This window comes from Globicephala melas, chromosome 12 (genome assembly GCF_963455315.2).
Source record: "Globicephala melas chromosome 12, mGloMel1.2, whole genome shotgun sequence".
NCBI lineage: Eukaryota > Metazoa > Chordata > Mammalia > Artiodactyla > Delphinidae > Globicephala > Globicephala melas.
This window is the reverse complement of record NC_083325.1, coordinates 48,881,296-48,904,961: the sequence shown is the minus strand read 5'-3', so window position 1 is coordinate 48,904,961 and position 23,666 is coordinate 48,881,296. Positions and strand designations below refer to the sequence as shown.

The following is a 23,666-nucleotide window of genomic DNA, read 5'->3' as shown; positions in this document are numbered from 1 at the left end:
GGCTTAGTCCACTTAGCCTCCCACGGCCCCAGTCATAGACTAAGCCGGCCACGGAAGAAACTACACTGTCCGGAAAGACTGAGACCAAACAGTAGTAGTCAAAGTTTGGGAAAGTGCTTTTTTCTTTCCCCACGTCACAGGATGGAAGAAGGGACATATAACCCAATACAATTAATTGTGCTGAAAATGAAGCTCTGGAAAAGTATTCAGATGAAGACAATATTTCTTATCAAACAAAGGGCTCAGGTACCCACCTTTTAGTGAACAAAGGACAGAAGGGCAGGTAACCAGAAAGGTGGACATCCTGAGTGACTATCCTCCTCCTCAGTAGCATGCCTATCCCAGCCCTCAGCAAGAAGTGAATGCTTTCCCTCAGGATTAATGTTCCTTCTACCTACGTGTTTGCTAAATGATACAGGGAGCTCAGGAACAAGCAGGAATAGCAGTCCTGTTCTCATACAAGGTTGTCATTTTTGTACGAGGTTTATCACAGTTCTCTAACAATCGTTTAACTTCCTCACCGCAGTTTTTTTTGGACATCTGGGTTTGGAGGATGGAACTGTATTCATAAAGGAAGGACAGCACCTATTATCCTATATTGTTTAAACTGCTTTCGGGAAGTAATATAATTCTTTAAAAAGTTGTATTTACAACTAAAAGAGTGCTATTATTCTTCAAGAGTAATGATGATGTTACTATTTTTAGAATATTGGGGTGGGTTGGCACTGAGCCATTCACGTTTTTATTCTTTATTTTTTCTCACACCAAATATGTATTGAGCAACTGTTATTGCTTAAGAAAGCACTGGGATATAAACATAAAGAATATAGTCCCTGTCATACAGGGGTTCCCCTTATAAAGTGGGGAATATCAAAAATTCAGTCTGTCTACCAAATACAGTTTTAACACTGTCTCTGATAAGACAGCCAAAATTTATTAGCATCAAATTAATGACCATGGCTTTTAGTCCTATTTACTTTAGTATGGTCAATAAGAGAAGGAATAACTCTTACGTCTGGGCTCCCTCTACTTTAATAATGGAGATAACACGGCTCATTAAATGTTTTTAAATATTCAGCTAAGGGGGATCCCAGGCAAATCAATAGATAATGACCTTCATTGTCTATGAGTCAGAAATCAGCCCACATTGCCCTCTTGTCATATAAACGTTGTTTCCCACATTATAGTAAGAGTAATGTTCATATAGCCTCTGAATATAACTGATGTGAAAAATGGATGAAACTATTTCTTGAAATTCTATGTTTCTTAGTTTTATCTGAGCAATAAATCTTAGTATTTCACCAAGCCTAACTCAGAAATATCCTTTAAGTAAAATAAAAGCTAGTATAGTTATTCATTCAATCTTTAAAAAGCTACTTTATACCAAACCAATGCAGTGTGCAAATACAGAACTTAATTAAAATACTATATATAAAATATTAACAGCTGCAGTTATTAAAATTACATTAAGCTCCCTTGAGCTAGGCCAACATAAGGAGCTCTCTTTTTTTTTTCAATTAAGTAAAGGCAGAACTTGGTTTAATGAATGAGCATTGGTTTTTATACTGTTTGTTCCAATTCACTAATCTGAAATCATAATCGAATAAAAGTACTTTACCATCAAAACACAACCAAGCATACTAAATCTTTCCATTGGATTCTGACAAAAATCCCACAGTTTGTTTATCTTCTTTCTTACTGCAAATAACACTTTTTTAAGGCATCTCTTTCTTCTTCCCATCCAGCATTGAACTTTGTAAATTAAAGTTGATATTTTCTGCTCTGGCCTTTTCCAATGAGGGAATAAACAGGGCAGTTAATAAACTTTTGGTTATTTGGATGCATTAAAGACCTCAAACAGCAAAAGTAGATTTTCCTCAGCTTAAGGATTAAGGTATTTATCTGATCCTTATTGTAATAGGTCATCCAAGGAACTTAGGAAACTAATTAATTGCACCACCACTTAAGACTGGCAAGAAATATCCAGGTATAAATCATCATTATCAAATGAATAATGAATGGTTTTATTTTCCTTTTTATATCATTTTGCATTTACTAAAATTTTGACATTAACCATTATTTCTTCATATAGTTAGAAAATACCTCATTGATCTTAAGTGTAGTATTTTTTGCCCCTCTGAACTTCCAAAAGATATCCACTTAATTAAACTGCTATAAAGTCTGACTAAATTATATATATTCTTAAAAGTCATTTTCAAAATTTTATTCTAGATGTATTACAAGTCAAGTGATAACATCCATAAGTTAATATTTCAAAACACAAGATTAGTCCATGTTCCCATCCTCCTTTTAAGTCTTCTGTCTGAAGGTTCTTAAGTAGCAAATTAACTGCTAACTCTGGCAGAAACAGGCTGGGGGAACTCGCTAAGCCCCCTAATCTACTTCCACATTTCAGAGCAAGTAAACGTTATTTATTCAGGTCTTCACTACAAACATCCTCTCCTTCCCCCACCTCACATGCACGACTCCAGAAAAAAGAAACATGCAGCGAAAGGAAGCCAGAGAAATGAATTCCTGTTGGTGGAATTCCAAACCTCTTTCACCAGAAAGGGAAGCTATTTGGAAGGCAGCAGAGTTTTGCCTGCATCCTTGAAATCCTACTGTATTGATTAAAGTGTTTTTGATACCACAGACCCACCTTGGATAAAAAAAGTGTACTGTATTAAACTAAGGATTTTATATATGAATCATTGAAATTTTTTTCATATTTTATATTTGCCACTTCAAGCACCTCCAAACATCCAATGAGACAAGAGATAATTGGGAACACAAGAACACTGAATTTTGTCATTTGCAAATTCAAGATAAAATTTCTTGCAAGATTTGGCACTTGATTATCCATTTAATGTTCATTTAAGAAGCTATTCTAGAAGCCATTTGAGCATTTGGGGTTTGATGCCCAACTATGATGATTAATTAGCTCCTTCTGATTCTTTTATGATGTGAAACAGAAATAATAACAATTTCCTCTACCCTAAAGACAGAAATGCAAGAACTCTTTAATATGTCTTGGTTTTCATTCCTTAGGAGTGGTGTTCCAGCAGATAAACAGCATAAAAAATGATAAATTACCTGACCGTCCATCTCTTTGGAAGTCCACGTGATACCATTCTCCATCATTCACCTTCTTCTGCAGGGCTTTGATTTTGATTGTGCCTGACCCCATGTCTAGGAGGAGGTAGAGGTGGCCATCCAGCATCTCAATAGCGAAGAAGTCAACCTTTATCATCTGGGGGTGCTTGGCATCTTTTTGGTGCCGTGGTTTGCCATGACTAAATAAGATGAGGCCATTGGGCTCTGTCGTGCGGAAATCAAATGATATGGAGCCTGTTTTCTTTGCATTCCATTTAGGCAAAGAGACGAAAGATTCTGGGGTTTCAAAGGTGATTGGGTCCAAAGTTGCAACATTCTCACATTTAAAGGCCACCACTCCATGAATCTTCATCTTCGGGTCTCCTTGCTTGGCAAGTCGAGATAATTCCAGCCTTACATCATTATTTTTATACACAACCTGTAGGCAGAGGATAGCAGTGAGAAACTGGGCCCATATTTTAATGTTTCGAACTTGTCATCAGTTCACGTAATTTCCAAGTAGATTATGAAAAGACATACAATGTTTAGTGCCTTTGGATGTATAAGACAGCTTTTTCAGCCAAATAAAATCCAGGTATCGATTTATTGAACATAACTATTCTAATCTAATTTCATTCAAGTAATGTGTACACACACACACACACACACACACATACACAAAGTACCTGTAGTTAACTCAAATAACTTGAATAAATCTGCACAGAACTTTCATTATTCCAAGCATGTATAGAACCATTTGCTTTTGTTAGTTGGTTATTATGCTTTGTTTATTAAATATAAGGACTGAGGTTTTTCAGTTTTGCCATCACTAAAATATTTGAAATTAGATACTTTTGTATACCGGTAACCTAAAATACAGGATCTCTTCTATGGTCTATATATTCATGGTGCATATTAACTTTGTAAAATAATCACAAGTTGAGGTAAAAAACATCCTGAATTTTCTCAGAAAAATCATAAAATATGACTAAGATACAGAAGCTCTCTCTTGCCCTGCCCTGCATTAGTAACTGTTTGAATAATGTTAGCTAACTCTGGAACTTGGTGTTTATCCTAAATCCATTCAATCTATATTACTAATGTCCCATTTCACTTTTAATGTATACAAATGTGGAACAAAGTTTGTCCTGTACCCTCATTTCCAAAGGCACTTCATCTAAGGTGGCTGGGTAGTTCTCATTGCTTGTTAATAGTCCTAGGGCTTTTGGGGGGCTCCAAATAGCACTTTGGACAAATCCACTGGCAGGGCTCACAACATCATGCATCTGCTATCACATCACCTTAATAAATCCATAGCTATTTCAACATAGAGATTCATACCCTTTCCCTACAAAATCCATACCATGGATAATTACATTTCCAAAAGATATGTCATACAGACTTAAGAATAAATTAGTTATCTATGTCCAGATAACTATCTAAATTCTTTTACAAAGGCACTCGAAATTTCACAGCAGCCAACACTGTCAGTTTCTAAATTCATTTATCCATGTATAAAAATATACTTGCATAACAGAAAAAAATAAGCCTGTGTCTGATTAGTGGTATCAAGTTAACCAGGTCAAGACAGCTGTTATTTCTTCCAAACCCATGACCAATCGAGCCAATAGTGTGGCTGATTAATTTCCTGATAGGATTTGGTAATGGATACTTTATTTTTTAGAGTGATTAAGAGTGAAAGCTCCAGTATCAGACTCCCTGAGCTCAAATTCCAGCTCTAGCACTACATAACTGTATGATCTCTGAGCTTTGTTTATAGAGACATAATACTTTACAGGATGGTTATAATGATTACAGAAGAAAATGCATGTGAGAAAATCTACATGGCAAACAATCCAATGCCAAGCACATTGTAAGATTTTAATAAACATCAACTACATCAAACTGCATGATAATAAATATCATCATCTCTTTATTATCATCTAGGAGACACAGATATATTAGTTCTAAATTAATCCATTATGAGAAAATGTTTAGAAATTAAGCACACTCATATAATTGGTGTTTTTTTACACGATTTATGCCAACTAAATAAATCACATCTTTTCAATGCTAGTCCTGGTGTTTCAGTTTACCTTTATCTTGAAGAAGGATTATTATAAAGAATACCATATCCCTTATTCTTTGAACAAATATGTATAAAGATTTAACAAGCATCTATTGACAACAAAAGAAGGGAAAATGAACTCAAGCAATAACAAAAAGGAATTAGATTAATTCTTAAACATACTTCCTAGAAAAGAGAAAGAGCTATTAAGCCTTGTGAAAGTTGATTTAGGATTGCCTTTCTTTGGGAATCTTCAGTAGTGGATAAAATGCTTTTCATGGATGATTTTCCAAGTTTTATAACCTCTCACCATGATTTTCGAGCTACCTAAACCTGCATATTTGTTTTCATTTTTTCCTGGTGATTTATATTTTAATATATGGATATTCCTTTGACATAGATATTGATCAGGAATGAGTATTTTCTGACCCAAATGATGCAGATGGTAATGCTGATCAATGCTAACACATCACCATGAAATAGAACCACAGCAATGGAATTGGATGTTTCTGACATGAGCAAGTAGATATAAGGCAGGATATATTGCCTCATGAGTCCCACATCAGCTACCAAAAAGGTGAAAACATGTAGGGCTAGGGCAATTGTAGGTGAGAATTTCAGTGAGGGATTTATAATCTCATGAGTGAATTGGGTTCCCTGGTGATTCAGTGAGGTTCAGGGAGATGGAGAAGAAACGTAAGGATTCCCTAGATCACAATACTTAGGGTGAGCCATGCACCACCCCCTCACCCCAAAAAGGGAGTATGAATCTCCACTAGAATTTATGCTTTATGCAGGCAAAAACCTTACAACGAGATCAGTACCTGGCACAGAGCGGACACCCAATAAATACTTGCTGAGAGTTGAATAACATTCTTTCTTCACATTTTTTTTAACCTAGTTCCCAGATTATAGACTATTATTAATAACAATATTTACAAATATAGTTAAAAATAACAGAATGCAATATTGTGGACCCATCTCATAACCTAGCTATAATTTTTAGCTAATTTCTCTAGGAAAGTGTGGAAACTTATGTACGAATGGCAAGTTGACCTATCATCTTCAAACTCATTTTTTGGGGTGTAAACTACTTTTAGAGTAAAAACACCTGATTTAAAATTCTGCAGGGGTAGAATAATTTTCATAGAAGAACTATCTTGAGGAGAAGCACAGTGTGTTTTTGTTTCTTATTTTGTATTCTTTGAAAGGCAACTCTAGAAGACAGAAAGGCAATATTGGATAGGCAGGCTGATAGCTCTCAGAGCTACACAACTACTTCAGCTGACCCAGATTTCATAATCACTCTACTTTTTTAAAGTTAGACTTACTCTTAATATGACCTGAATATAGTTCAATTATAATAACAAGGAGTAGCCAGTAAGCACTCCAAATCTTTTTTTTTTTGCTTCTTTCTGAGATAATATGGTTTTAAATCATATATAATTATTCATATATCTTTTTTCTTATTTATGTTAAAAATTGTAATTTATTTAATAGTTTCAACTTTCAACAAACCTCCTTACACTTTATCATCTTAACAATTGGTGATATTATTGCACACCCATTTGGATCTTTTTATGGAATCAATATTTCTTTGTGGATACTGATTTTCAGTTTCTTTGAAGAGTAATTCAAAATGTTGAATTTCACTTCTTGCTTCATGAAATTATATCATAAATCCCAAAGGAACAGAAACATAAAAGGGGTCTTGGGTTTTTTTGTTATTTATTTGCTGGGTTTTGTTTGTTGTCTTTTAGCTGCCATACAATTTCTACACGTTGCTATGATGATGTTTTCCCTTTCTTCTAACATTTGTTAGAATTTTCAAAATGTCACTCACACTTAAATGGGCAAGAAAAGGAGTAGTATGTTTGTGTTTTTATATGCCCAGGCTGGAAATCTGAGGTAAACAGTCACTGAGTATTTTATTTGATCTTGATAATAGTCCTAAAAAGGCAGGGGGAGTAAGTAGGCTAAAGAACAGAAGTTTGGTAGTCTGGATACAGACTTAGTTTAATCACAAAGCTTTTACCTAAGTCAGGCTGCCTAACCTCTGTCTCGGTTTCTTAATTTCTAAAACAGACATCTAAAAAGGAAAGGCATGTCAAATCCATAAATCCTTGAGCTTTTTTCCCCTCAATCTCTGTGATTTGGGGAAGAGGTAAAAGATGCCCTATTGCTCCTTCTCTTTATCTGGCTTTTTCCAGTTGTGGTTTTTTTTTTTTTTTTTTTTTTGGTGGTACGCGGGCCTCTCACTGCTGTGGCCTCTCCCTTTGCAGAGCACAGGCTCCAGACGCGCAGGCCCAGCAGCCATGGCTCACGGGCCCAGCCGCTCCGCGGCATGCGGGATCTTCCTGGACCGGGGCACGAACCCGTGTCCCCTGCATTGGCAGGCGGACTCTCAACCACTGCACCACCAGGGAAGCCCTCCAGTTGTGGTTTTGATGCCAGGATATCGTTCCCTATTCTGAGATGTATTGAAACTCGTATTCCATTAGCAAAGAGAATGTTCACCTCATCTTCAGGTACACAGACATGCCTCAAGGATTCTATCTATCTAAGGTTTGTACAGATGGTATTGAAGAACTGGTGGCTGATAGATAAATCTCTTTCCAAAGGAGGTAAGTATGTGTGAAATAAGCAGATCAGTAGGAAAATTATCTGCCACTCAGATCATGACCTTTGTTGTTGTTGTTATCAATATGTTTTAGCTTAGAAGCCTTAATGGGGCTCTTGAATTAATTTAATTAATTAACAGGCATTGATCAAGGCTTTTCATATGTTAACTATGAGAGTAGGAGGGGTGGTAAAATAATCCCTGAAGTCAGAGTCCGAGTTCTCTGCAGAGATCTTGACTCTGACATGACCCTCCCTGAGAGAACGTGAGTGACTCCTTTTAATCTGAGTCTTGGTTTTCTCTCTCATTCTTGGAAGCAATCACAAGTGAGACCTAAGAATCTGGTTCTCAAGTCAGCTTTCAGAGAGAACTCCAGCTCACCCTCTTGCCATCCTGTGACTTTGTGGAAGTCCTTCAACCTTGCAAAAGGCTCAGTATTATCTGTAAATTGGGATAATAATATCTACCACATTAGGGTTATTGTAAAAAAATGAATAATATTTCAGTTAAAGTGCTAAGAACAGGACCTGGCACAGAGTAAGCACTCAAGTAAATAGTAGTTGCTCTTATTAATGTGGCTGTTATCATTATGAATAACAATATTATCATTCTTACAGTGACTTAATGGAGTTGTACAATCTAAATGTTGTAACAAGGGTAACAGCTAACAAGGCACATGGTAGATGATTGGTCAGTGTATTAAAGTAATTAATAGAGCTGCAAACAGTAGGATCAAACAGATCAAAGCAGATTAGGACTTTCTTTTCTTTTCTGATAGCCCTATTGTAGTTTGAAGTACAGTGAAGGCTTTCTTTGCAGATGAGGTTTCTCAGCCAGAAAATATATACAGGAAGCTGGTGATCCCTAGAGTTTCACTTTCACTCGTGAGAGGGGTTTTATGTCATCGAACAACAACTACCCACCCCAACACTTCAAGAAGAATCAATTCCGATGTATGGAGGGTTTACTTTCTGCCAGGCTATGTTACAAGATACTTACACGTATTATATGTTTATTCCTCATGAGCAACCTAGGAAATAGGTAACATTATCCTATTTTATCAGTACACGTGTACAGAGATCACTGAGTGTCTTTCATCATGACCGTGCCTAATACTCCTTTTGAATATCTAATGACATTAACTTCAAACTTTGTCTTTGTCTCAGCAGGAAATTTCACTGAGTTTTTGATAACAGTTGCTAAGTAGGAGAGTCACAATCAAACAGCTATTTGCCACCACGCAAAAGAATGACCCTGTTATAAATTACATGGACTGTTCCAAAAAAAAACAACAGTATTTTCTTTCCATTTGTCCTGATTAAAATCTCTCTAAATGAATCAAATATCACAGTTAAGCAGAGGAATTTTTTCATGTGACTATTGATTAAAACATCTTTTCAAGCCCAGTTTAGGCAGAGGGGTTTATTTCTCTGTTTCTAGGACTATAATGTCGTTTTAAACAGGTATGTCATTTAGGAAATTATATATACAAATATGTATACATATGTAGACGCACCGTCCTCCCTCGGTATCTGTGGCAGGTCACTCCCACTTTACCCCATATCAAAATCCGCAGGTGCTCAAGTCTCATATAAAATGGCATAGTATTTGCATATAACTTACATACATCCTCCCATATACTTTAAATCATCTCTAGATTACTTGTAATACCTGATACAATGTAAATGCTATGCAAAAAGTTGCCAGTGCATGGCAAATTCAAGTTTTGCTTTTTGGAACTTTCTGGTATTTTTTTTCCCTGAGTATTTTCCATTCTTGCTTGGTTAAATCTGTGGATGTAGAACCCACAGATAGGGAGGACAGACTATATTCTAAAAGTCCAGGAGGTTTAAGAATTAATTGAAGGAGACTGTTTTAGTTTTACTTTTTATTTGTTTTAAATGCACTTAATGCTTTTATTCTAATAAGAAAAAGTCAGAATATTTCAAATATCCAAATTTAATTCTTCTTTTTTCCTATCTGTGATCTGTCCATGTACCATCTACTTAAAGCAGTGTGCTCATTTCAAAATACAACCAAGAGTTAGCCAGTAAGTGAACAGTATAAGGACCACTCAGGCAAGTAGGAAGTAATGGCATTTGTTTTGCCATGACCTAGATAAGAAGCAGCTGGGAAAAGGACATAAACTGCATCACAACTTTCATCCCTAACATTAACTTATTTATTATTTTGAAATGATTTTTCAAACACCGCACTTTCAATTTAATCAGGTAAGTACTTGTTAGGTAAGGTACTGAAGAAAATGCAATTTTAATCACTTCCTTGTACACACGCTCAATCCAATAAAATATGGACCACTGAGAATACACCAGTTTAATTTCTCTTGAATATTTGCTATATATGTATGTGTAAACTATATGTGGACACAGACACATACACACACAGAGTTTACACATTTCCCAATGTAAATGTGTTTAAATGTAATACATGTCAAACCTGCTATCACTAATGTTCAGAAAAAAATATACACGTAAATTAGAATAGATTGTACATCTCTAGATAGATAAGTAGACAATACATATGTATATATACCATATACACACCAAAATATAAACAGGCATATATTTATATACGTTAAACACATGTATATTAAACACAAATATATTTATATATTAAATACAAATATTTAATAATTTCAGAAATTAGAAAGTTCTTGGCTAAAATATATAAATGGTCTTACTCAATGTCTAGGGTCAAAAATGTCTTGGCTAGGGCTTCCCTGGTGGCGCAGTGGTTGAGAGTCCGCCTGCCAATGCAGGGGACACGGGTTCGTGCCCCGGTCCGGGAAGATCCCACATGCCGCGGAGCGGCTGGGCCCGTGAGCCATGGCCGCTGAGCCTGCGCATCTGGAGCCCGTGCTCCGCAACGGGAGAGGCCACAACAGTGAGAGGCCCGCGTACCGCAAAAAAAAAAAAAAAAAAAGTCTTGACTAAAAACAAATTTTAGCCCTTATAAGCTTCGCACATTCCAAAGGAAGGGCTAGTAGCCAAAGAGAAAACCAAAAAAAGAGTCTTTTTCAATTAAGATTAAAAAAAATTAAACAGACTTTCCTTACTGTTCCTGTCACCATGAAGAGATAATTATAAAAGCAGAGTAGAGGCAAGGGGCGTGATGATCACATTGTTTTAATCGTTGTACTCATAATTGTCCTATCATCTACCCAAGATCAAGTTTCTTATGCTAGTTACTTTCTTACACTGAGCCTAGCACAGAACTTGCTTATAATAAAAAGGTTTAAAAAAAAAAAGTTTGTTGAACTTAACTCATCAAGGAACTAATAAGATTTTAGAATTTCTGAGAATGTCACACCACAGAAGTTTTCATATGTAATTTGAATATGTCCATCGAGGCAGATATGCATCCAGGTGCAGGGACTTATGTTTTCGGAGTGGATCAGAGAAAGGGTAGAAATGGGAAGGAAAGTGTAGGAGATGTACAAGCCCTATACAAAGTAGCTCAATACCTCTTTAAAAAGAAGACAGCATTGAGGAAACTCAATCTTAAGGAGATTTACATAAGGCATTTTGAAAGATAAGAAGGGTTTTTTTTGGGGGGGGGAAGATTTGGTGGTTTTTGTCTCATTATCTAATTCTATTTAGAGATTATGTGCAGATAAAATGTTCAACTAAACTGAAAATTTCCCCATACCAAAATACATTTTTTATAATATAATAATAAACTAATTATGGAACATGAAAACAGACACCAATAACATCATTTCTCAATAAAGGCATATGACATTTAATTTGACACCAAAAATTAGTTGAAATTTAAAGAGAAAAAATATTTCGTTTAAGCAATATAGGGAAATAAATATTTTTTTGCTTAGTTCCAATTAAGCATGACCAAATACATCTTATTCATAAAAAGAAGAAGAAAAAGGAAAAGAAAAACCCTCTTGCTTGTCCTTCCCTCATTTCACCATCAGTGAACTGCCTCAAGTCGGCAGACAACACTGGGTACCATCTGTACAAGTTAACCGTAGGAGCTAAAAGACTGCATTGTCCCTGGGGTAACAGCTCTATTTAATGAAGCTTTCAGTGGCATATGGGTGTGTGGCAAAAGAACTCGAGTTCCATTAAACAAGAATGTCTCTTTTTCTCACATTAAATATGCAATAAATCAGTAATGCCTTTTGGGAAAAAAATATATGTATATAGCAAAAATGAACAATGATTGTCAGTAATGTGAGATTTGAGATGCTGACTCAAAAAAAAAAAGGTTGAAAACTAGATCAATTCACTTTTGCAGATGAGTAAAATGAAGCTGAGATAAGCTAAGGAACTGTTCCAGTGGGCATCAAGCTCTGATCATGAACAAGTATTGGGGACTTTACTGTTCAGGACTCTTCCAAAAACCTCTGCTAAAAAAAATTAAATAAACAGAACAATGAACTATCTCTACCTCAGGCACAGGATCATCAGAGGCCCTTACGCAATGACAAATGAAGAGCAGCTGTCTTTTCTGCAACACGGCAGAAAGGGAACTGTAACTGATTTAAAGGCAATTCTAACTTTAAAACTGTGTTAGCTTCACAATAAGCTGCTGCTCAAATATAAAAATAAAAGTCCTGAGGGGAAAACATCTTGCTGTTATTTCCCCCACTAATGGAATTTAGAAAGACACTGAAAAAGTTAACTAGAAACAATAAACTTGCAATGTTTACTGTTATTTTGCAACTAAATGATGAAGATATTTTCAGCATCAGTCTTTCATGATCTTGCAGAATGTAACACACCATAAATTAGGGTTTAAAGCTTCTATTCCAAGCCAGCAGATGCTGCTAATAGGGGCAATGCATGTCTGCTTTATCCAGAAACTTTTAAATCATCTGTTAGTCTCAACGAGGGGAAAGTAGCCACTATTTTTTTCCCAAGGGAAACTATCTTCTTATCAACCAAAAATGGTATCTTCAAACTGATTGATAGTAACAAAATGATGGCACTGAATGTTATGTCTAGATTAACCAACTCATGTTCTTCTACATCTCTAGCCTCATGAGCTCAGTGAAGCTCCCTCCATCATTTAATTTTACATTTTTCTGAGGGGGTGGCCATATGTATAATGTACCATTTAGTATATTTTCACTATATGCATGAATACCATTTACTATATAGACTCTGTCCTTTCCCCACTGATTCACAATGACATGGTATAACAGTGTATGTTCTTTTGGATATGCCAAAGTTTCAACATCTGAATCTACTATCACTTTTTTAAAAAAAAAATTATTGGAGTATAGTTGATGTGCAATGTTGTGTTAGTTTCAGGTGTACAGCAAAGTGAATCAGTTATACATATACACATATTCACAGTTTTTTAGATTCTTTTCCCATATAGGCCATTACAGAGTACTGAGGAGAGTTCCCTGTGCTATACAGTAGGTCTTTATTAGTTATCTATTTTATATATAGTAGTGTGTATATGTCAATCCCAATCTTCCAATTTATCCCTCCCCCCGCTTACCCCTGGTAACTACACATTTGTTTTCTACATCTGTAGTTCTATTTCTGTTTTGTAGATAAGCTCATTTGTACCCCGTTTTTAGATTCCACATATAAGCAATATCATATATTTGTCTTTCTTTGTCTGACTTTCTGCACTCAGCATGACAATCTCTAGGTCCATCCATGTCGCTGCAAATGGCATTATTTCCTTCTTTTTATGGCTGAGTAATATTCCATTGTATATATCTACCACATCTTCTTTACCCATTCCTCTGTTCATGGACATCTAGGTTGCTTCCATCTCCTGGCTATTGTAAGTAGTGCTGCAATGAACATTGGGGTGCATGTATCTTTTTGAATTATGGTTTTCTCCAGATATATGCCCACGAGTGGGATTGCTGGATCATATGGGAGCTCTATTTTTAGTTTTTTAAGGAACTTCCATACTGTTCTCCATAATGGTCATACCAATTTACGTTCCCACCAACAGTGTAGGAGGGTAAATTCTTACCTATACAAGGTTCTGTTCCTGAGCATCTTATTCTGTTTTTTTGTTTGTTTGTTTAATTAATTAATTTATTTTTGGCTGCATTGGGTCATCGTTGCTGTGCACAGGCTTTCTCTAGTTGCGGCGAGAGGGGGCTACTCTTCGTTGCAGTGCGAGGGTTTCTCATTGTGGTGGTTTCTCTTGTTGCAGAGCACAGGCTCTAGGAGCGCAGGCTCAGTAGTTGTGGCTTAGGGGCTTAGTTGCTCCGTGGCACGTGGGATCTGCCTGGACCAGGGCTCGAACCCATGTCCCCTGCATTAGCAGGCAGATTCTTAACCACTGTGCCACCAGAGCAGTCCCCCATTCTGTTTTATTGATGTTTCTTTTTTTCTTGATCCAGTTCTACTTCATTTAATTATCATAGCTTTATAATATGTTCTAATATATCTTATACCCCTCCTACCAAACCATTTACATTAATTATTCTAACAATGTTTACACATTGTATCATACAGAGGTTCTTGTTTTATACATGGATAAGATAAATATATACAACAGAACTATTGAGGTTGTTCTGATCTAGCTTTCTAAAATGTAGTAAGTCAAAGCTGGTGGCAAAATTATTTATTCAAACTCACTTAAAGAGACTTGAATAGCAAAAGGAAGTTATACCTTGCTTAGAATTAAATACCTGTTATTATAATTATTTGTAAAGTTATTATTCATAAGTGATTATAATAATTTTGAGTTTAACATATCAGTGAATCTGGCCTCATGCCAGAAAATTACATTATTTGTTAGCTGGAGGGTGGATACACAACTATAGAGAGAAAATCAGAAAAAGAAAGAAACAGTGAATGCAGTTTTAAGCACACCAATTCTTTCCCAATAATTACAAGGTCCTGGTAGAACTTCTTGCAGTAAAATAGCAGGAGTGGGTCACCAGTCCATCAGAGATATTTGGAGGACCAGGTGAATGACTATCGGTGCAGGAGAAAGCAAAGTGCCCTCTGGCTCCACTTTAATGTGCCTCCCTTCAAGAAGCAAGGCCACTTGTCCGAAGACACACAACTAGTAAGTATGGAGCCAGTAAGTAGTGGACAAGGCAGAATCTGAATGCCTGTCTCCACAGCCAGGAATATATAATTTTTTTGGTTTTCTTTCCATGGGACTGTTTTTATGGTAGTTAAATTCCCTTCAGCAATAAAAACTGTGGGACTCAATTAAGCCTCCTGGACCTGAGATTTCAAGTGCTGCTTATCTAATTGGTGAGCACTCAAGCTGTATGAGTCCCCTTTCTTGCTACGGATGCCAGCCTTTACTTCTCAGTCATGCCTCTACCTGAGAAACCTCAAAGAAAACAGAGGAAGCTGACATTTAAGGCAGCCAAAGCTGTTGTTTTTAGCACCTGAGATGAAAAGATTTTGCAAAGTAGACTTGTTCCTGATAAATTGTGTGTAAATCTCTCCGTAATTTTAATATTATCTGATGAAGGCAATGCACTGTATGATACACAGATATGGATATGGATATGGCTATAGATTCCGATGGATATAGATTCAAACAGCTCTGCTCTCTACTTAATTAGTTACACTGCCTTGGGCAAGTTCCTTAGTCTCTCTGAAGTAGTTTCCCTCTCTATCAAATGAGGTTAATACTCATTTTGTAGTGTTATTTAAGCACATACAGTACTATGTGCTTGGTCTTGGGCACTGAGTAAATAAAGAGTAGCCATTATTGTTACTAGTACGGTCTTCAATGTGTAAGATCTTAAACTACTAGAGGGGAGCGCTTGTCGTCATCTAAGTAAATAAGTGACTACTTCTTTAAAAAGCAAAGAAGCATTCTGTGAAATAATCACCCTCAAATCTTGTTTACATGACTACTTCCCAAATTTCATAACTCTATTTATCTCCCATGAACTATACATTTTGAGAGATTTCCTCTACTAAACAAATAGTATTTATTAAGGAATTGTTTGATTTTCTTAAATTTATCAACGCCATCTAAATGAAAAAATGAGATAGCTTCTGTAATCCCACGGAGCTGATCGAATTATAGCCTATGCAAATAGTTGTTTTATTTAGCTTGTGCTAAGCGTGGGTAAATACGTAGCCTTTTCCGGGTTTGTTGAAATAATAAGCATACGTAACTGTTCTTCATTTCTAATTTTAAAGACCCTAAAAAGTATACAGACTCCAGGTTGGGAACTGTGATTTTTCAATTATGACTGCTAAGCAGGGGGTATTTCTTCTTAAAGCATTCTTTAATTATTTCCTTTGGAAGGTCCCAAGTGCTTCAAATGTCAGATGGGTTGTGTCTTTTGCCAAGGGTTGCTTAGTTAACTGTTTATTTAATGAATGGCATTTTATGTGCTGCTGAATTTCTCATGGCACACATTAGGAAATTTTTGGCAGCATTTAAATTGGAGAACTGAGAAACACATTGGCTCTGCGGAAGCTCAATCAGCTCCCAGGAAGAGCAGGGTCTTTGCCAAGAAAAATTCACTAAAATAAAAAATACAAAGACCTAACTCACATATAACCCAAGGAAAACTGACTTTGGTGTCTAGGATTCAATGAATATTGCATCTAGGTATCTCAGCTAGCCCATGAATGGAAGGGGGGAAATGCTTCACAATTCTGGGAGAGAAATGAGAATGGGATCTCCTTGCTTTGGAGGATGACAATATGCTTAAATTTCTTGGTTGCTTGGAAAATTCAATTAGTTGCTAAGAAAAAGCAAATGAAGTCATGCAATTTCTCATGTTTCTTCCTTATGGAGATCAGTCTAAGCCTATGTTTATAAGTTATTGAAAGACATACTCAGTTTATTCACTTCAATGAAGGAATAATCAATAGTTGAATTTTTTTGTTTTACTGAGCATCCTAGACCAAATATCCAGACGGCTACATTTTTTAAATGATTCGGTCAGGTTCCTAGACATTGTACAAGCACTGGTTACCAGGTATGTTTTCTCTAAGGACTCGGAACAGGAAAATGCCCTGAAATGTTATCTGGGCTCTGAAAAGTCCCAAATCCACTACAAGATAATTTTTTTTACTCACCTGTACTACAGAATGAGGATGGAAGAAGAGATTTTTAAAAATAAACATTAGTTTGAGAAAATAAAGATGAGAACGTAAGTATCTTTCAGCAACTTAAGATGAACAGCACCAGCCTACAAATCATTACTACAAGAATGTGCTGAGGCCTGTGTGTAATAAAGGCCTGTTGCATCATCTTCTCCCAACTAATACTGTCATCAGCTCCTTCCCTCTATTTTCTGCACTACACCAGCCCACGTCCCAACCCCTTTCCCTCTCTGGGAGAGCAATTTTCTGAGTCAGCTTGGCTCTCTCTTTCTCTACTGGTTTGCTGAAGGCTCCGGGCACTCTTGGGCAACCAGAAGCCTGGCTGGATCCATGTATTCTTATCTGTTTGGCACCACTTTCTTGCTTTATTTAGAAATTAAGAGGGCTGGGCGCATCAGCACATAGATGCTGATCTGATGCTAGGCTGTCCAGCTCTCAGGTGGCTATGTGGATACGTATACTCCTCTTCACGCCCAGTCATTTGGCTGTCTCCTTATCCCTTGATTAGCTAGTATGTTGCTTGATATAATATTAATGTGAATCATAATAGCACGAGTAATCACCCATTAAGACCCTGCCATGGGCCCCACGAGTTTTTAGCTACTTACATAAACTCTTATTTTTCATGACAGTCTGGTGTCATAGGCATATTAAGGCTCAGAGAATTTAAGTATCTTGCCCAAATTGCACAGCTAATAGATGACCAAGCAGGAGTCCAACTCAACATTTATCTGATTCCAAACTTGTATGTGGTTTTCAGTTCATGCTCCTCATCATCACATGGGGTACTGGCTAAGTTCCTGTGTACTTCGCCAGCATGGTGAACCTCATCATCAGTAAATAAAGAGACACCTTATGCCTTTTCTTCCACCAAGTGGCTCATTTGACTAACTGTGGTTCTCTTAATACTACTGGTAAAAAATTCCCCTTGAGGGCTTCCCTGGTGGCGCAGTGGTTGAGAGTCCGTCTGCCGATGCAGGGGACACAGGTTCGTGCCCCGGTCCGGGAAGATCCCACATGCCGCGGAGCGGCTGGGCCCGTGAGCCGTGGCCGCTGAGCCTGCGCGTCCGGAGCCTGTGCTCCGTAACGGGAGAGGCCACAACAGTGAGAGGTCCGTGTACCGCAAAAAAAAAAAAAAAAAAAAAAAAAAAAAAAAAAAAAAATTCCCCTTGGGTTCCACCCCACTCTCTTTCTCCCTTGATTTTAGGATAATTACCATTCACGTGGCTGCCCTATGGTACTCTGATTTGGTGTCACACTTATTTTGTGTTCATTTCGCTCTTAAGACCAAATTGCCTGACCATGTTTTCAAGTGAGTATAAAACTTGTTTTGAAATTTAAAGATTCCATAAACTAAGATTATCTAAGTTACCTTGTAAGTAGAAAATAAAAAATGAGATTTAGCATTAGTAGCAATGACATTCTAAGGGTCAGTTTCCAGGGTCTAGATTTAGATTTGGCTACTACAGCCTGCTCCTTGAGTCAGCATGAGAATGGTGATGCGCCAACCACATGTAAATTGGGAACACTGTTTTCATTACAGCAGATGAAGTCAGAATAGCAGGGCCAGAACTGGGGTGAAATGGGTGAAGTGAGTGAGGCATTCATCTTGGATGCAAAATATAAGGCAGTGAGGGGTGGAGGGCACGCAGAATGCTAAAAATTCAGTAATTAAGACAAATAATATTTCAATGCAATATTTTTTGTTTTTGCTTTTGTTTTCTTTTTGCGGTATGCGGGTCTCTCACTGCTGTGGCCTCTCCCGTTGCGGAGCACAGGATCCGGACGCGCAGGCTCAGCGGCCATGGCTCACGGGCCCAGCCGCTCCGTGGCATGTGGGATCCTCCCGGACTGGGGCACGAACCCATGTCCCCTGCATCGGCAGGCGGACTCTCAACCACTGCGCCACCAGGGAAGTTCCAATGCAATATATTTTTTTTAATGCAAAAAAGTCTATGATAAACAAAATATTAATTTTTAAAATAAGGATGGGATCAGTATTACTCTGTTCTTTTTGTCTCAGGCTCCAATATAGCCGAGTACAGCACTGCAATACAGTATTTTTCTAGGATTGAAGAGCCTAATTTAGCCTGTTGGAAACTTATTTATTAGAACAAGTGCCAGTACCTAGAAGTAGTTTTGGGGAAAAGTTATTAGACATCATTAAAATTAGAACTAGAATGCACTATTAATTTTTAAGGTGTCCAAGTCATTAATAAAACCACCTTTACCCAAAGGATAATAATTTACCCAAACACTTATAGAGTGCTTAGTTAGACAATATTTTAAGCACTTTACTCATTTAATCCTCAGGACAACCTGCTGAGACAGAGGAACAGGCTCCCTGCCCCAGAATTCCAGGTGGCACATTCATTAGAATACAATGTCTGAGGAGCTGCGCAACACGGTGACTCTGGTAGAATTGGAGTCCTCCTTTTACAGACGAGGAAACTGAGCTCACACAGTTCAAAACTGAAAGAAACAAGTTTGAAACCCAAGTGGTCTGTCCGAGGCCCTTGCTCTTAACAATATTATAGAAACAAACCAAGCCTCACAAAGACCGAATAATCTAGCTCCGGCCTCCACTCCACCCTACAATGCAATTAACTTTAATAATAATAATTACCCCCAAAATAAAGATCCTGGCATGAACTTTCATAGAAACTAGTCAATATTTTAAGGCATATATATTTCTTTTCAGTGACTTGTCATTGAAATCACCTTGACAGTCAATCATATTGACTTGAGAACTGAATACAATAGATCTCTGACATTCGGCAATCAATCTACAGTTCAAATGTGTAAACTAGACTGCTCACTCAAGATTTTTTTTAAATAGTGATGAATAAATAAAAATTAATTCAACAGCTCACAGGCACTGAAAGGTCAACAGAATCCAGCCTCCCAGCTTCTGTCACTGCTGGTAAACTGTAAACTGACTTCTACAGGTGTATAGCCAGTATTCTTGTATTAATCAGCCAGTGTGATCAAAATGGAAAATAATAGGTACATAAATTTCATCTCTTTGTGCTCAGCAGCACTATAATTATATGATGAAATTAGAGCACTGTGAAGGATTATAAACAAAAGAATAAAGGATTCAGAGTAAAGCCTTTAGACCATATCTAAAGTAATTACTGTCACAATTCATGCTGTCCATACATGTGGATTTCTGATTATCTAGTTTACTACTAAATTAAATAACAAACAACCAAAAGTTAATGGCCCTATTAGAATATTCCCTATTGATGTTTTTTTTAGGCCTGTAATGAGCCAGTATCAAAGTAGGAATATCTTTGAAGAGTAAAACAGAACAAGCTTGGCTCTTGGGAAAATGTTACTCCAGAGAGGAAGAAGGGTTAGGAGGTGGGCTGGCAGTAGAGTACTGAGGCAGAAAAATACCGAAGTAGAATATAAATGCCTTTATTCCACAAAAAACTTGGGCATTTCCATAGCACTGGTAAGTAGGTCGGGGCTATTAATTATATGTCATTAATTGAGATTTATAATCCCATTTAAAATTAATTTCTTATAGATGTGATAAATCAAATCATCTTCTGCTCCTTCTTCCTCGTGACAATGTATCACTGAGGAAAAACTTTACTTTTAGTGGATTTGTGAGTGTGTTCATTCATATATGATTTATTCAAGAACTCTCACAATGAGCTTTTCACATGAGTCTCTGCTCTGGTCCCTGGTTGACTTGCAGAAAGCAACCTGAGGCTTGGGCAGCTGTGTTGTACGTGTGACCCATAGGTCATAAAAAAATTAGACACAAAATATGGATAGATTAGAAAAAAAACACATCCAGACTGGAGGAGAAACAGAACAACTAAACAGGCATGCTTGCATCAGTGGTGGGAGGCTTAAAAGTATTCTTTCTTTATATTGTTATTATTGTACATCTATTTTATGGTAAATTTATAATATGATGCCCTTCACAATGTTCATCTGATGCTGAAGCTTATTAAAGGCTCAAAGTGATGGTAAGGGCCATAGATACGTATTTATTTTAAAATCAAAGTGTTTCCTGTAGCTTGGTCACCTTTGTGATTGGATCAGAGAGAGGTGTGTACTCTAGCACCATACTTCGTGTTAGGCAGTTGTAAATCTCCCTGTACTTGTTGAATAAATATCGATGGAAAGAACTACTGGTTATCTCATGAAAATAATGCAAGTGCTTTTCCTGGCAACTCTTCTAAATGAGGGCCGCTTTTTATTCTAATACACATCAGCAAGGGAATGGGGGGTAAGGGAGTTGAGGATGAAAGAAGTGGTTGGGACCTTCACTCATGAATTACAATGTTCAACTAGTTTTGACCAGGTTACAAGAAATCAGTTAGCAAATGAAGACTCTCTTCAAGAAGCAGCCCTAAGTTTAAACCTGAAATCAGGATGTCTACACTGGAGCAAAATTACATGTTTACTGATTTGAACTTTAGTTATAAATCCAAGGATCTATTTCTTAAAGAATCTAGTTGACACCAGGAAGCCTCTAAAGGAGATATTGTTTTAAATTATCACAATATAAAATGTTTCCCACAGTGATGATTAGAGGATTAGAAGCACAACTGTAAGAGCTGATTGCTTCAAAAAGGTAAAATTACAAATGCCCATTTAGAGGGCTAGGTTTACACAGGGAAGGAAACTCAGTCAGTAAGTTTGAAGAATATTGTAGTAGGTCTTGAGAAGGCCAACAAAGAAGTGGCTTTTACATTCTTAGATACAATGGAGAAGAATCTGTTAGAGGGTAAGCCTGTGTGATTTTATCCTTCATAATCTTCATTCCTAATTGTCCCAGGGTATTTTTGTTTCAATTAATGTCTCTTTTCTTGTTGTCTCTTGATTCCCCCACCCACTAAAACTATGGCTGAATACATCTGAGAAACCTGTAGTTCTGCTCAGTTTTGAGTCTAAGTTTTGCTAAATTCCATACTGAAATCATAAAGTAAGTATTTATTTTTTGTTTGTAAAAGCTACATTTTTTTTTTTTTCCTGCGGTACGCGGGCCTGTCACTGTTGTGGCCTCTCCCGTTGCGGAGCACAGGCTCCGCACGCGCAGGCTCAGCGGCCATGGCTCACGGACCGAGCCGCTCCGCGGCATGTGGGATCTTCCCGGACCGGGGCACGAACCCGTGTCCCCTGCATCGGCAGGCGGACTCTCAACCACTGCGCCACCAGGGAAGCCCAAAGCTACAATTTTTGAGAGGAAAAGTAAACATCTAAAAGCAGCGGTCCCCAACATTTTTGGCACCAGGGACCAGTTTCATGGAAGGCAATTTTTCTATGGAGTGGAGGAGGGGGTAGGGACGGGGTGGGGGGGGCGGGAGGATAGTTCAGGCAGTAATGTGAGCGATGGGGAGCGACGGGGTGCAGCACATGAAGCTTCACTCACTAGCCCGCCACTCACCTCCTGCTGTGCGGCGCAGTTCCTAACAGGGCCACGGCCGGCGGGGTTGGGACCCCTGTCTAAAAGGATTTGCACACTTTAACATTTCGGTACAGCAGGAGAGGTGTCCAGGAACCACCACAGAGCAGCAAATTACAGGGGAAGTTCCCACCACACAGGAAGGAAAAAAAACATTTAGATGCTTGCAGGAAGAGCTCAGAAAGAGGAAAAAATAAAGGGAAAAGAAGGCAGATGGAGTGACCCTCCTCCCCCACCAGGACCGAACCTAAAGAAGATCGAACACCCAGATACATAAGACTGGAGAATTCAGAAGCAACTAGTGCTGGTGTCACACTTCCCTGGGGGAAATGAAGACCTCTCGGAGAAACCTTGATTTTGTTAAGGTGCCCTGTCCATCAATACCTGAGAGTAGAGATGGTAACTGCAGAGGAGGGTATCTGAGGGAAACCTCAAAGACTCCGGCAGGTTGCAGAGAATCTTGGATATAAAGGCAACACAAAATCCCAAGTCCAGAAGGGTGTATGTCCACAGAGTGCCCTAACCACTAGCCAGGGCCACTCATGTCTCAGTCCACAAAGGATGGCTAGAGACCAGGCTGAGGAAGGACACCTCAGGGAGTCCAGGGATGATTCCAAGTACAGCCTTCAGAGCAGAAATCCCTCCCCAAGATCCTGGGGATGGAAAGAGAAATTTCCCCTTACTTAACAGGGAGAAAAAACTCTGATAGAGAATTTGAAATCTGAGTTGACTGAACATTGACTTGAAAGAAATACTTTTAAACAAGAAGAAAATGAGTGATCTAAAATTGGAAAGTTTCTCTACCGCCTGCCCTCAAACCACTATCACCAGGAATGGGAAATTAAGAACAAGATTAGTACCAGAAAAATAAATAATTTTTATCTGCATATCTTCTTTAAATTGCGTAAACTTTTATATCCTTTCTACACCCAACTTACTGAAACAGCAAGGCTTTCTGTGCAGTGAGAGCTTTGTGATGCCTACAATGTGTGGTCAATACCAGACAGGTGATATATATGACACTGTGGCAAATTCTGCTGCCAGAGCCTGTTTTCAATGCACTCTGGGCAAAAGAACATACTTACTGTGTACTCTTTTCTTTTAAGGATCTTTCTTGTTTGGTCTGGCCTCTTCTGCTTGTTCAAACACACCTTTTAGTGTGTTCTTTCATAAAAAGAGGCTTATTTAGCTCATCTCTTATGAGGGTGATACTGGTAATCTCATAGTTAACGATAATATTAATAACCACCACTGATTAATGCCCAGTGTGTGCCAACCAGTATGCATTGTAGCCATTAGGAGTACGACTGCATCAATTCTCCAAGGTAGGTATTTTGTATACCCATTTTCAGATACAGCAATTGAAAATGAGAGAGTTTAAGTAACTTTCCCAAAGTCACACAGCTA

The 23,666-nt window shown here is 37.7% G+C and overlaps 1 protein-coding gene across 22 annotated transcripts in view; it reads right to left on the bottom strand.

Moving 5' to 3' along the window:
- NRXN1 (neurexin 1) overlaps positions 1–23,666 on the bottom strand; it is a 1,122,745-nt gene that overhangs the window by 621,222 nt on the left and 477,857 nt on the right. For all 22 annotated transcript variants that reach the window (XM_060309978.1, XM_060309980.1, XM_060309991.1 and 19 more), the window contains one exon: positions 3,094–3,532. In XM_060309978.1, the coding sequence (XP_060165961.1) occupies positions 3,094–3,532 (439 nt within the window). The remainder of the gene's footprint in view (positions 1–3,093; positions 3,533–23,666) is intronic.